A 15,867-nucleotide genomic window follows, 5' to 3' on the forward strand; every position below is an offset into this window, starting at 1 on the left:
GATAATTGTAATAGAATGAGCAAGGATAAAATAAAAGATGAATGAAACTCATAATTGGTTTTTTTGAAAAGATAAGCAAAATTGACAAACTATCAAACCTTTAGGTAGTTAAAGAAAAAATAATAAAATATAAATGAAAGCAGAGACATTACAACTGATAACAGAAATATAAAGGATTATAAGAGGCTACCGTGAACAATTATACTCCAACAGATTGGTCATCCTAGGAGGAATGGATAAATTCCTAGAAACACAAAACCTGTGCCCTGACTGGGAATGGCACCGGTGACCCTTGGGTTCACAGGCCAGCACTCAGTCCACTGAGCCACACCAGCCAGGGCTAGTGCCTACTTTTTTTTTTTAAAGCACACAGTTATTTACTCCGGTACTTTCAAAATGACTCCTCCACTCTACTTTCCTCGTCTTGCCCACATCCACAGTCTTCGTGTCCTTTTTCATTCTCTTCCCTGAGTTTTTCTCTAACGCAGATTCATTCTGCATCCCTATTACTCTTTTCCTCTTATTAATTGGTCTCCCTCCACATATGTGCTCCCTCTCTCACACCTGCCGAAGTGATCTTTTAAAAAACACAAGTTGAATTAATTCATTCTCCTCTTCAAAATCCTCGGTGTTTGTCTTCTGTGAGTTAAAAGTCTGAACTACTTGGCTTACTATATTCATTTTCTCATTCCTATTTGCCTCTCATCGTCCTTTCCCAAGCATACAAGTTAAGTCGTGTTTGACTTACTATTTCCTAAAGACCTCATCTAAATTATTTTAGCATTATTTCTTTTTTCAAATTCACACTATCCACCCTTATGTTCACCTAGGAAGCTACTATATTTTCTTCAAGTTACTGCTTCATTATTACCTGTATTGTGAAATGATCACTGATGACCCCTTGGCCCCAAGCCGTTGGCAGTTGGTTTATTCTGTCCCTTGCTTTCCCATAGCATTTTTAAGTATATGCCTTCATTAGTGTGTATCTTTTTAAATATAACTATTTATTTACTCTCTTCTGCTTTTTAACCTCATGAGCTCCCTGAGAGCAGGGACTGTATTTACAAATGTTTTTAAAAGTCTCCAGCAGACAGCACAGTACATGGCACATGGTAGTCGCTGACACAATAAGTGGGAAGTGGATTGTAAAAGGGGTGAAATGAGTTGTTCAGATTTAGCATAAATAGGAAACAGAGGCTTCATTCAGGCTGTTGCAACATAAGACAGTATTAAATTTTAAAAACAAAACAGTAAAAAAATTCATTTTTATAGTGCTTTTTCAAATTTTAAAGCACTTTCACTGTATCTCAGGTTTTTCAACAACTGGGACAGCCTTATAGATACTTTTAATAAGAAATGTCATTTAATTATCCTTTGGCAATTGAAATACACATGTTTGCATATAGATAGAAACATTCTCCCTTTGGATGTGTATGTTGTAGAAGGCTTACCTCTGACCTACTTACTTATAGCACATTTTGTATCACAGTGGATGACGTAGTAGATGAAAGTGATGACAACGATGATACTGATTTAGAAGCTGAAAATGAAACTGAAAATGAGGATGACCTAGATCACAATTTTAAGGTTAGTATAATTTTCTGTTTTCAGTCAACTTACTAAATTGTATACACAGTTGTAAAACAAAGACTAGCTAAATAGATGTAGCTAATAATAGATTAATTTGTTGCATCCACATCTTTTTATAATGGCTGACTATGGACAGTAAACTATTGAAAGAGAAAATAATGTCGCTTTGAATTCATTGGTCTTTGAAAAGGGCCAATGCATTCTTTCTTCACTGTGCCTGTTTTACAGGTAAATTCATCTTTCTAATATTAAAGGAGTTTTTATCTGTATATTAATATAAAATAATAAAAATTTTATTTATATGGATTATCAATGAAGATATAGAAAGTGAAAAAGCACTTTAAAGTACCAATTACAATAGCACCAAACCATGAATTACTTAAGTATATATCTTAAACAATATATGTAAAAATTTATATCTTGAGTATCACAAAACACTGATTAAAGAAATCGTAGCTGATCTGAAGAAATGGATAGATATAACCTGTTCATAGATTGGGAGATTTAATACTACTTACTAGTAAATTATTATTTTTTTTTTCCTGAAGTAGAGAGCCACCTTTATAAGGCTGTATTTTCAAAAAATAATATTGAATATTAGTCTAGTATGGCTGGTGGAAATAATGCCTCTGTAAATTTTTTGTTACTTTGAAAGCATTGTCTACTTTATTAGATGTTAATCAAGCATATTATGTATTTTTGATTCATTAATGCATAATTTAAGATACATGAAATTACATACTCATGTAATAATAATTGCACAATAGTGATACAATAATTAAGATGATACTCTTTAAGTAAAGACAGTTTATTATTTATGGCAAGGGGGAAAATCATTTTGTTGGTTATACAAAGAATAGCTAAATTCCTGAATATAAAATAAGAGAAATACATAGTATGTTTTTCCTCTTAAATTACTTATTAATGGTAAGTGTGTAAATATAGTTAGGTACATGTATATAAAAGAATTTTAAAGATTGAAGTGTGGTAGAACAAGGTAGAGAAATAAGTAACTGTGGTAGTAAGATAAATGCAAAATTAAAAAACCAATACCAACTGAAAATTATTAAGTGGTAGAATTATCTCTCTTTAGCCACCAGTGAAGGAGATAATGAGTTGGCATTTGTGTGAGGCCAGAGTTGTTGAGGGCCCTAGAGAGCAGCTTGGATAGCAGGTAAACCGATGCTCATCTTACATTAATTAGCTCCTTGAACAGATAGAGGCCAAGTTGCTTCTGGACACATACTCTGTTTCTCTGAGGTCATACTCCTCCTTAAGACTTACCCTCTTCTTTCCCGAAGGGTCATGGAGACCATTTCTGGCTATGGTTTCATCCCTTTTCTTTTCCCTGAAAGCAAAGTGAATGGTGCCACTGAGCTTTTCTAAGGGCACTTCACTGACCATGAAATATGAGAGTGCATGGTAATCATTAGTGTCTCTCGCGGCAGTGCATTATGTTAACTAACAGTGGATGCTCTGGTGTCTGTGACTACCCTGATGTCCTGGCTCCTCTGTCTGCAAGCTGTGCAATTTTGAGCAAGCCACTTAACCTCTTTGTACCTGTTTCCTCCTCAGTTAAATGGAGGTAATGATGCTATTACTTCATAGTGTTCTTGTGCACATCAAATTAGATAATACATTTAAAATCCTTAGTGCTTCATATATTTTCAGTGCTCAGTAAATGTTATTTTGATCATCGCCAACATGATATACTTATGTTTTTCAATTTAGTTTTCTTAGTTTTCCTTTAATACAAGCAAAATGATGACAATTGGAGAGATGGGGGAACATACTTTAGTCTTGATCTTCACACTAGTTTTTCTATCTTGAGGAGCTGAAATGCCTGCTATTATTAGAATAACCTTTGACAAAAACAAAACAACTAAAACAATAATAACACAACAACCCAAAAATACAAGCAAATTTTAATTTACGCTAAAAGTAATAGACCCTTTATTCAGTGATATTCTGTAATTACATGTAATTAATAATTTGGAAATCTTTAAACCTGAAATGTAGCCTGTAATTTTTTATATTTTTTTAACTGGTGACATGCCTTTTTTGCCATTTCAGAATGATGATATTGAAACAGATATTAACAAACTAAAGCCTCAGCAAGAACCAGGACGAAAGATAGAAGAACTTAAAATGTATGAACACCTTTTCCCTGAGCTTGTTGATGATTTTCAGGTATAAATATAGAAAACTCAGCATCTTAACTGATTTTAAGAAAATATTTTTTCCTTTCTTAGGTGCATAATCAGTGTTTTCATTTGTCCAAAATGAAAATAGTGGTGCTTTTTTGAGTGACATTGGACAATTATGTCAACATTTGGAGTACAAATTGCTTATGTGTAAAATGAGGGAACTAGCTCATTTAATGGACATAGGGTTTTACTCCTTAAAAATTAATCTTGCCCTGGCCATTGTGGCTTAGTTGGTTGGAGTGTTGTCCCATAACCAAAATGTTGTGGGTTTGGTTCCTGTTCAGGACACATATGTAAGTTGCAGGTTCAATCCCTGGTTTCAGTGTATGTGGGAGGCACCAGTTGACACTTCTCTTTTGCACCGATATGTCTCTCTATCCTGTCCTCTTTCTCTAAAAGCTTTGAAAATAATGTCCTTGGGTGAGGATAAAAATATATATAATAGAAAATTAAATAACAATTCTTTAAAAATGGCATTTCAGAATCTTATTTTGAAGTCTTCTTTGTATCAGTTGCATTCAACTAAGGGGAGATGGGAGAGCTAAGAAAATGATAAGTTTAAAACATGTATAGTCTATGTATGTTGACTTTTTTTTCCTGAAAGTGATTGTAGAACTGTGGAATGTCTGGGAGAGAGGAAGGCAACTTGAAGTCTTTAAATCTAAGTTGGTTCATAAGCAGAGTGACTTCTTGTTAACATTTCTTACCCTCATTTATTTACTGGAAACAAGTTTTCAGCCTGAATTAAACAGCAAGTAGAGCTGATTGATCGGTGGCGATGAGTAGATCTAGAGAACTATTCTCACTGTGCTCACCTATGGTGTGGGTGCTTGAAAAACTCTGCAACTGCCTAGGATCTTAAACTGTACAGTTAAGGGTTTGAAGCAAACCCCATGCCCTTAAATTCCGTATATTGATACTTAGTTCCCAGTTGTTGAAATAAAAAGACTTTAATGTGAGGTCATATGGGATAAATAAAAAAAAGAGAAATACTTGCTAGCTAATGTTTACATTTCACAGTTAGAATTATTCAGATTTCTCCTTGGAACTCATGAGTTTTGGCTGCAGTACAAGGATCAGCAAGTTGCCCTCCTTCCCCCTTCCCTATGTCTTTGTTCCTCCCAAACCCCTAGATTTGGTGTATGGAAAGGTACCGTGAAATCAGGGGTATTGGAAAAAACACAGGGATAAAAGAGAGTGTATTTGTCAAAAAAAGAGAAAAAAGAAAGTAAGAAAAGGCATTTGGAAAAGGACATAGGGTGATTTTCTTACAGTCAACCTACAGGAAGTATCTGGATGCTGTTTTAACACTTTTCTGACTAGGTGAGAGCCAGTTAAAAGTAGAACCACAGTGATGGCAAATACTGCTGACTCAAAGCAGAAAAACATTGTGGAAGAATTGGGGGAGAAATTGATTATTATGTGAAGAAATCACCTACTTTTTTCTCTGTGAGCATATGAGAACTATATAATGTGATTAAAAATGGTAGGGTCAGAGAGGAGTAATTTTTTAGTGGGTGTGAAATCTAGGAATTTGATTCTTATCCTTTCACAAGACTTTTTTTGCTTGTAGGCTACAGTGATGAAGTCTTCTTATATGTCTGCCTATTAGTTATCAGCTAGAGTAGGTTACCCTCCATGGTTTCTTGCTTGATACCTATCAATAGCTGGCCAAGTGCCCTTTGTTTTGGCTGTGCCTAGAGCAGGTTCTTACTTTGGTCTAACTTGGTGTGTTCAGGGTCAGATGGTACAGACAGGTCTGTCTCAGTGAGAGACCGCTGGAAAGTCTTATTCCCAAGTGTCCTCCTTTTTACTGTGTTTAAGCAAAAGAAACTACTTCAACATTTCAGGTAGTAGTACATCATTACTAATGCATTCTCTATTTTGTCATGAAGTTTTATGTAGAATAGTTAGTTCTATTTCTATAGTATGGTTAGAGGAAATAGCGCATTATCTTTTATTTATATAACTGAAAAATAATTTCTAAAGTAGTTGTGTTGAGACTTGACCATCTGATTTTTATGTTGGAAGAATGCACTGTTCAAATACTTTAGTATCTAGTTTTTAAACATTTTTATTTATTGATTTTAGAGAGAGGAAGGAGTGGGAGTCGGGGGGAGAGAGAGAGAAAGAGAAACTTCGATTTGCTCCACTTACTTACGCATTCATTGGTTAGTTTTTCTGTGTGCCCTGATCAGGGATCAGACCTGTGACCTTGGTATATCAGGTCAACACCCTGACCCACTGAGTTACATGGCCAGGGCCTCTAGCCTCTATTTTTTTGAAGCCTGTGTTAGAATTATGTATAAGCAATACTTAAGTAATGTACTTTTGAGAATTACAAATATTGGTTGGTACCAAATGGGAAGTGTTTGAAAGAATTTTTCAGCCATCATTGTATCAGATATTCGCAGGTCATGAGATGGTAAACATAAATGCAGTTGATATTATGACATTTTACACTTTGATTTGCATGCCATTTCAGCATCAACTAATAAATCTTAAAATTACTTGATGTATAGGTATGTCTGAATCCTGAGCACCACGCTCTCTGTTTCCAGATGTGTTAAATCTGTTATTCAATGGCCAGATGGAGGGAAAAAGAATGCACTTGAAGGCAACACATGGAATTATTAAAGTTATTAACATACTTTTTAAGGGAAACTTGCATTATTTGAAAACTATGATTATTCATAATGACAATTACAGTTTCATTGCTTGTTTTAAAAAACATTTTATTTATTTATTTTTAGAGAGAGGGAAGGGAGGGAGAAAGAGAGAGAAACATCAATGCGTGGTTGCCTCTCGAGCAACCCCTGCTGGGGAACTGGCCCGCAACCCAGACATATGCCCTGACTGGGAATTGAACCTGCAGCCCTTTGCTTCACAGGCCAGCCCCCAATCCACTGAGCCACAGCAGCCAGGGCTGATTTTGTTTCTTGATGGCACAGTACGGAAAGTGTCAAAATTTTGCATTTTTACAGCTTTTTCTTTTTTTTTTTATCTGTTACAGCATACTGACTGAAATTTACCATATAGACTTTTATTATTTTTATTTTTCTCTCTTATTTTCTTCTTTTTAATTTGGTTTTAAATTTTTATTAAAGTTATATATAGGTGGTCAAGAGTTTTAAGAGTCAAATAGTTTTCATAGTTTAATCAGGAAAATGATGATCTCCTCCTTCCTGCTATTTTCTAAATCACTTTTAGCTCATTTTAGAAGTTAATCTCCATATTTCTAAATGATATTGTTAGTGCCATGTCTTAATTTTTTCAGCTTTTGTTCTTTTTATAAAAATTTTATTATTTTATTTTGTAATGTTATCATTTTAAGATAGGCATGTGGTACTTTTCAGCCTTTCTTTTTTTCCCAATATTTGCATTTTTTGGTGATACATTTTATTCTATTACTATTTTACCTGTATTGTATAAGTTTTGATTTTTAGTATTTTTATTATATTTTGTTTTGAAACTTTGGTTACATTATGATTTTTTTCTTTGATTCACTGGTAGCGTCAAAGCAGGCTTTTAATTTTTAACTTATTTCTAGCACATTGTTACAGGATAAGAGGACAATAATTCTTTATTCTTATAACCCTTTGACATTTTTGAGGCTTATTTCGTGGTTTTAAATATGGTCAATTTCTGTTATTATTTCTTTTGTTCTTGAAAGAGTTCTGTGCTTGGTGGGCATGGCTGTATATTCGCCTTTAGGAAAAGATTGTTAATTGTGTCGATAACTTCTTTCCTTTTTTTACGGATTTATATTCCTCTGATATCAGTTACTGTGCAGGTCTTCAATTTTTGTTATATATTTTTTGAGGCTTATTACTTATTGTGTATAAATGTAAATTAATTTCCTTTTGAACTTTTAATTTTTATTGTAACTGTCTTTATCTCTAAGAGTTTAAGGCAAAAAGTTTTTAAAAATATATTAAGTAGTTACATTAATTTGGCTGTGTTCCTGGTATCTTTTAAAATCTTTTTACTTTCAGCTTTTTGATATCCTTAGGTGTGTATCTTTTAAACAGCATATAATTGGATTAAAAAATCAAGTTGAGTCTTTGCTGTTAACTGGTGCATATTGTGTATATAATATTATTCTTATATTTGGATTTATCTTTATTGTCGTATTCTGTATTTTCATTTGTTCTTCTCTATGTTTCTGTCCCTTTTCCTTGCCTTCATCTGGACTATTTTTTTTCTTGTTTCACCATAAGTTTGAAAGCTATGCAGTCTTGAAATTATTTATTTTAAACAAATCGAGGTATAATTTACATAAAATAAACTATTCATTTAAAGTGTAAGTTTGAGTATTTGCATACTGCAAACATTTTAGTGACTGTTTATGAAACATTTACTAAATTTTGAAGTTAATCATGGCCTTCTTTTCCTCTTTCTCTTACTTAAGAAAGGGAACTTAGAGTTCTTGAATTATAATTACCTCCCCAAACAACTTAAAACTCTAGCTTTTAAAAAACATGATGGTGCTTTATGTTTTACATTCACTTTTTAAGATTTACCTACATTTTTACTATCTATTTTTCATTTACTCATGTTTCTCAGACCTTCTTTCTGTGTGAATTACTTTTCTTGTGTCTGAAATGTGTCTTTTAGTGTTTGTCTCTCTTTTTGTCTTTTGGTCTGAAAGTGTCTTTATTTTGTACTGATTTTTGAAACTTAGTCTAATTTTTTTCTGGCTTGATAAAATCAATTTTATTGAAGTATAATTTATACGCAGTAAGTTATATATATTTAAGTTCAACAAGTTTTGACAAATTTATACAACTGTGCAACTGTCAACCCAGTTAAGATACAGAATTATTTCCATCACCCCAGAAAGTCTCCCTCGTTCCCTTTTATTCAACCGTCTCATCTCCTGCCCAGGTACATACTGACCTGCTGTCTGTCACTCCCAGTTAACTTTGCCTGTTCGAGAACTTCTCACCCCTGGAATCACATAGTGTGTGCTCTTTTGTGTAAGGCTTTGTGTGTTCAGCGTGTGCTTTCGAGTTTCACCCACATTATTACACAAGTGATTCTTTTTCTTTATTGCTGAATAGTATTTCATTGTATGAATATACCACAATTTCTATATCCAGTCTCTTATTGATGAGTATTAGAATGTCAGCCATTTTGGGTTATTATGAGTAAAATTTATACTACTCTCAGTATACAAATCTTTTTGTGGAAATATTCTTTAATTTCTACTGGGTAAATAAATACCTACAAATGAAAATGTTGGGCACTAGGTATGACAAGTGTATGTTTTAACTTTATAAAAAATGTTTTCTGGTGACTTGTAAGATATTTTTTTATCTTCAATGCTATGCATTTTTTCCCCAGTAGTGTTGACTAAGTGTGGGTATTCTGTTTTTAACTCTTGTTTGGGATTCATTGTCTTTTGGAATTTGTGAGTTGTTTCCCCTTAGGATCTGGAAAAACTCTTCTCAAAACCCTCAAAATAAAAACCAAAATTCTTACAATAGCCTGCAAAGCTCTTCAGTATCTGGCTCTTTTTTACCTTTTGAAATCACCCTGCTCACTGTGTTCAGTTATGCCAACCTCCTTGGTTTTGAACACACCAAGCATTTGCCCACTCTGGGTTCTGTGCACGGTCTTTGCTTGTATTTCGTTTTGGTCAGGTTCCCTCGTTGCGGCATTTAAAACTGTGACCCGGCACACTCCCCGGCCCCCCGCACTCCCAGCTGACCGTGTTGCTCCTTCCCCCCTTTTGCTAAAACCCTTACCCTTTTGATATTCCATAAAATGTGTTTATATCATGTTTATTACTTGTTGTGTTGACAGTTTTCTCCCCTCCTTCCTTAGAAGAATAGAGGCTGCACAAGGGAAGAGTTGTCTTGTGTGTTTTAAGTAATGAGTTTTTAAGTTCCTGAAACAGTGCTCGGCACAAAGCTGGCTTGTAGGTACTTGTTGAGTCAGTGAATAACAATTTGGTTGTGGTTTCTTTAAGAGGATTTTGGATAATTTTAGTGTCTCTTTTCACTTTTCTAAAATTTTCCATATTTTTGTTATATATAGGCATTATTTTCATAAGAAAAAATATGTGAAAGGAATTTTGTTGTGATTAAATACAGGGTGGAGCAAAAGGAGGTTTACAGTTAGGAGAATGTATAACACAGACTTTATTCTTATTATTTACTAATTACTATATTATTTTTATATAAACAAATGTAAAACTAATTTTGCCCCACCCTGTACTGTGTCTTTTGTTAGTGAGGTTAAGATATACTGTTTTATTCATCTTTAAAAGTTTTAAATATTAAGTTTCTAAAGCAGCATATAAAATGAATATGGTCTTAATTTTGTTAATACATTTTAATATTTACAGGTAGAAGTTTAAACATATTTTTTATTTTCAAAGGACTATGACTTAATCTCCAAAGAACCAAAGCCTTTAATATTTGAGGGGAAAGTGCGTGGTCCTATTGTTGTCCCCACAGCAGGAGAGGAAGCAACCGGGAACTCGGGCAGTTTTCGAAGAGGAGTCGCAATGAAGGTGAAAGTGTCTCCCAAAGGGGACGAAGGTGATAAGAAACCTGCCTTTATGGACCTGACAAAAGAAGATATGCACGCAAATGACAGAACATTACAACAGCAGCTAGGTGATCAAAATAGAACTATTTCATCTGTCCATGGCTTCAACAGTGATATTGTGAAGGCCTTGGACCGAATTACATTACAGAATATTCCTTCTCAAACAGCTCCGGGTTGTACTGCAGGAACGAAGAAGGACTACAGCCTTCCTCTTACCGTCCTTACCTGCCCCAGAGCATGTCCGCACATGGCTGCTTGTGGAAATGTCCTGTTTGAGGGAAGGACGGTTCAGCTAGGGAAGCTTTGCTGCACTGGAGTCGAAACTGAGGATGACGAAGATACTGAGTCGACTTCATCAGTGGAACAAGCGTCAGTTGAAGTCTCCGATGGACCAACCCTCCACGACTCAGATCTCTATATTGAGATTGTGAAAAATACAAAGTCTGTCCCAGAATATTCAGAGGTGGCTTATCCTGATTATTTTGGTCACATTCCACCTCCGTTCAAAGAGCCTATTTTAGAAAGGCCTTATGGTGTACAAAGGTGAGTTGCAGATTCCTTCTTCCTTCTAAACAAGACCATTGTTAAAATAGGAGCTGTGCTTAAAAAAACTGGGTATTTAGGAAGAAAATTATTCTCATAAAGTTATTGTAATTTTTATCCAGCTGTGGGAGTTTTACAGTGTTTGAAATTGTCCTTATAGGTTTACTTTGTTTATTTTCTAAGTTCATTACTAATTCAGATGAAGCCAGCATAATAAACCTGACCATATAATGAAGTCACATGTAGTATAGCATCAGGACAGGGGACTGACTTTGCTGGGACAATTTAGAAATTTAAAAAAATGTTTCTTTATTGTTCAAGTACGTCTCCGTTCAAAATGTCTCCATTTCCCCCCCACTATTTCCCCCTGCCCCACCCATTGCCCACCCTCTAGAAATTTTTATTTTTAAAAACATTTTATTTATTTATTTTTAGAGAGGGGGGAAGGGAGGGGGACAGAGAGGGTGAGAAACATCAATGTGAGAGAGAAACATCCATCAGTTGCCTTTTGTACACGCTCAAACCTGCATCCAGGCATGTGCCCTGACTGGGGATCAAACCAGCACCCCTTTTGCTTTGTGGGACAATGCCCAGCCAACTGAGCCACATGGGTCAGAGTGAAATTTTTTAAATAAAAAACTTAGAAACTTTAGAGTGAATCTGAAAATGTAAAAACAAATTAATTAGTAACCCTTGAATAAATATTACATTAGTAATATATTAATTTAGTAATTTGACCATCTTTTTAACTTGATTTACATATATGATTTAAAAATCGCAGTATGGACAGTGTGATTTTGCTTTGAAATTGAAAATATACAACATAAAAATTTGGAATGTAACTAGATACTGAATCTTGCCAATTAATTTTGGAAATGATAGCATTAACTATTGCCGACTAGTGAATATTTGGTATATAAATACATTTTTGGTGTGACTTGTCTATTTTCAGTGATTATGGTTAAGATTTTGTGATAGTGGCTTACCAGCACCTAAAGACATTTATATGCTCTTGTTATAAGCATGATAAGTAATGATAGAAGACATTATTTTGGGTTTTGGTTCTCTGTAGACTATAAGCACTTTTAAGGCAATAACTGTATCTTCCTTTTTATCTTTAGCATGTAGTATAATTAGTCATTTTTACTTGGCACCTTAGTATATGGTTAATGCTACCAGTTGGCTCCTTGACTCACAGGTGTGGAATCACATACAACATAGTGTCAGGACGGGGGACTGACTTTGCTGGGAAAGGTGTGTGGGAGGGGGCTCGTGCCTTGGCATCTGCTGGTTGTGTCACAGACTGCACCATCAGGAGGCAGCTGGCCTCTTAGAGTGCTGGAATGGCCTTCAAAAGGCTTAGGTGAAGCTCCAACTCAGAGGAAATTGCCTGCAAGGATGTGTTACATGCACTACATGAGAAACTTCCACATGGTTATTTATCCCCAACAGAAAGAATGAGGCTGGGAACCAGGAGGTGGTAACAGAAATAGTCCTACTTACTATAGCGTGCCATGTCCCAGTGGGGGACTTGGTGCTTTCTGGTCCTGTACCTCTGGGCTCTGCAGGATTAGAAGTCCTGGTCCTCAGAGTGGGTACAATCTTTCCAAGGGGTACATAGTAAGGGTACAATTTAACTACAAGCTGTGCTTGTCAGTGGGTTACTTTAAACTCTTGTGTCTGGCGGGCAGGAGTAGTTGCTTGTAGTCTTCAGCCACGTACCTTTGGGACCTGTAGTAGCATTCACGCTGAGGCCATTGGCTGACCATGGTGGGGTCACTAGAGTGGAACCATTCTTGACCCGTGCAGGGGTCTGCCGGTAGGCAGTCTGCCCCGAGGCTGGGGCTTTTGCAGAGCCGCTCTGCAGTCTGTGGCTCTTCCTGCCCAGAGTGCTCCATTTCCCCAGGTGTCAGACCTGCTTTGTGGACAGTCTTGAAGGCCCTCCTCACCTACTGCTAATTTCTTTCTCCTTTGTGCTGTACACATTTCCCCCAACAGATCTCTTGCATGTCTGATTGTGTCTTGGCATTTGCGTTTTGAAGGACTTTAAGCGATGCTTCCAGAATGAGCCAGGGTCAGTCGGCGACTTGAGTTTTCTTCCTTTTAGTGTCACCTCTAAGGCTCTCCACCTCCTCAGAGTCAAAGGTGTTATGTTGACCACAGAAGGCACTTCTTTATTTTATTTATTTATTATTATTTTTTAATTAAAGGTAGACTTTAAAAATTTTGATTTTTATAAGTAGAGAAAGGAAGGCGGGGAGAGAGAGGAGAGAGAAACATCGACTGATTCCTTTGTGTGCCCTGACCAGGAATCAACCCAAAACCTTGGGGCACCAGAACAATGCTCTAAGCAACTGAGCCATTCCATTAGGAGTGGCCAGGACATTAGGTGTTTTTTTAAGTCTCAGAAAAAGGTTCCTTATTACGTTGCTTTAGTCTGAAAGTTTGGTTTCTTCTTACTAGCCTATGATAACTGAGGTCGGATTAGAAGGTAGGAGAACTGTGAAATAGACTGTTGTTACTGTGTAAGTTTAAGTCTCTGGTTCTCAGGCTTGAGTTTAGCCAACAGTGATCCTTCCTGTTTCTCCGATGAAAGCTTTTCTCAGTCAAGTGTTTCCTCCTTTCCCTCCTCCCTTCCCTCACCCTTTCCCTCTCTTCTTTCTTTCTCCCCTTCTGCTTTCTTCCTCCTCCTCCCCTCAGCTGTTTCTGATGTTGGACTTGGTCCCTGCCCGCTGGGCCTTTTAGAGAATAGTATTCCCCATGGTCTCAAGCTCCACTTGCTCTTTCCCCAGGACTGGGCCCATCCTGACAGTGGAGGAATGTTCACAGTCTGGGAAATACTGTGGCTCTTCTGCAACCCTCTCCTCTCTTACAGTATTTGTGATGTGTGATGAATTCTTTCACTCATCCCTCAAACATAGACCTCGTGCTCACTCTACAGGTCTGATCTACAGATCAGGGTTCCACCTCTTTCAGTATATTGGGCCACCTGTAGGACGTTTTCCTGAAGTAGTCGATTTTTTTTTATTGCCGCTGTACAAAGTGTAATGTACTCCTGAGTTTGTCGATTATTTAAATCAAAACTTAAGGGTTTTTAAAATATAAATAGCATGATGAAAGATCAAAAGGTCAGTGGGAGTTGGTATGTATGTTCTGTAGGTAGGTGTGTTGGTGTGTATGTTAAGTGCCAAGGAGATGGAGCTCAAGGAAATAAACACACTGACATCCCATAATCATGGTGGTTCTGTAAGATTTTAATGGAGATGAAGTAGTCTTATTGCCTAGTGATGTCATAGCAATAATACCGTTGTAGCACCATGCGTTGCTTACGGGTTTGTTATGGTGCCGGTTTAAACGTCATCATTACTGCGCTGCACGTACCATTACAGTAGTAGCGGTACAGTAGTAGTAGTAGTGGGCTGCACCGTCTCGGTTTGTGCGCGTGCACTCTGCTGTTTGCACCGTGATGACATTGCCGGTGATGCCTCTGTTACTAAGCAATGCGTGAATCTAGCGCTCATGTATAAGTGGCTGTACCAAACTGTCTGTGAAGACTGTCTTCTGTGGATCCTCAGAGAACACGTATGTAATGAACACCGTTTTTCATGATATCTTCATGGTAAACGTAATAGTGAGGTCTGCTGAGCTGTCTCTCTGGCATTGCTCCGTATTCGTTGAAACCTAACGAAGTACAGTTTTGCCTGTGGTCACATATCATGGGAACTTTTGAGTCTTTTCTGGACTAAATGGTCTGGACCTTTTTCAGACTGTACTGCACAATTTTTTTCTTTTGAGCCACACCTTTGATAAATATTGAATGTCAGTAAGTTTGAGGTTATAGTCCCCTGAGGGTACCTGGAAAATATTTGTTGTGTTTAGGCTGGAAAGTCATTTATTTTAATAGGCAGCTGAGGTAAAGGAAAGAAGGATTGATACCTTTTTAAAAGGTTTTTTATTTATTTTTAGGGAGAGGGAGAAAGAAAGGGAGAGAAACATCAATCAGTTGCCTCTTGCATGCATACAAGAGGCCAACAGCCCAGGCATATGCCCTGACCAGGAATCGAACTGGTAACCTTTTGGTTCAACAGGCCGGTGCTCAATCCACTGAGCCACATGGGCCAGGGCTGATATCTTTTTATGAAACTCATGCTCCTTAACGCAGATACCTGTCTGAATAAAATACCTGTTTATTTTCTTTATTAGTGAGGGCTGAGGGCAGGGCAAATATTTTCCTCAAGTATTAATTTTAGGTTTAGTTTAATATAAATGGGCAGTTGTGCCCCCATAAAATACAGTGTCAGAGGTTGAAAACCAGGGTCTCTAGGCCATGTTCAACTTGTACATGATTTTGGCTTCACTTGCAGAGCATTTTTTTAAGCCTATTGCCAACATTTAGAATTTGGGAGATTGCACGTAGAAATCCAAGTTTCTGGTGTTTCTTAAAAAAATCTAGTATGACAACCTTAACCTCTTTTCTGCTGGGCAATAATGAGTTTGTTTTTAGGCAGAACCTGTGTTCCCCAGTTTTCCAGGCTGCCGCCCCATCGGCCCGTTTTGGGTGATGGGAACTCGGCTGCAGCACTGAGCTGCTGTGTCAGCTTTCCAGTGCTGTCTTTCTTCTAAAACATTCAGACCTTTGTACGGGTTGATGTTGCACTTTTGTGGTGTATATCAATCTCATTTAACAAATTACTCTGACAAGTGGAAGTATTTAATCATGTACCCATACTTGATCGTTTCTTTTGCGGGGTGTATCAGAGTCTGCGTGAGTCCCACCTCTTTCATTGTTAAAGGTCTGGGTGACATAAATTTTGGGTTTGTTCGTTATTATAATTAATAACTTCTTAAAAGGTTGTTTCTTTAGAAAGAATCGAGCATTGGAAAGTGATGACATTGAACCCAAATCAAGGATTTATATCATAATATTTTGATAATAGGTTTTTTCCAATGTACTTTGTCAATGATGATT

General features: G+C 36.6%; 1 protein-coding gene across 13 annotated transcripts in view; it reads left to right on the plus strand.

Moving 5' to 3' along the window:
• Positions 1-15,867, plus strand: part of AGTPBP1 (ATP/GTP binding carboxypeptidase 1) — a 210,445-nt gene that overhangs the window by 130,304 nt on the left and 64,274 nt on the right. For 12 of the 13 annotated variants that reach the window (XM_053656359.1, XM_053656357.1, XM_053656356.1 and 9 more), the window contains 3 exons: positions 1,490-1,587; positions 3,664-3,780; positions 10,183-10,898. In XM_053656359.1, coding sequence (XP_053512334.1) covers positions 1,490-1,587; positions 3,664-3,780; positions 10,183-10,898 — 931 coding nt within the window. The remainder of the gene's footprint in view (positions 1-1,489; positions 1,588-3,663; positions 3,781-10,182; positions 10,899-15,867) is intronic. The other variant, XM_053656362.1, reaches the window with a different exon arrangement.

Source organism: Artibeus jamaicensis, unplaced genomic scaffold (assembly GCF_021234435.1).
Source record: "Artibeus jamaicensis isolate MK-2021 breed Jamaican fruit bat unplaced genomic scaffold, CSHL_Jam_final scaffold_1964, whole genome shotgun sequence".
In the NCBI taxonomy this organism is placed as follows: Eukaryota; Metazoa; Chordata; class Mammalia; order Chiroptera; family Phyllostomidae; genus Artibeus; species Artibeus jamaicensis.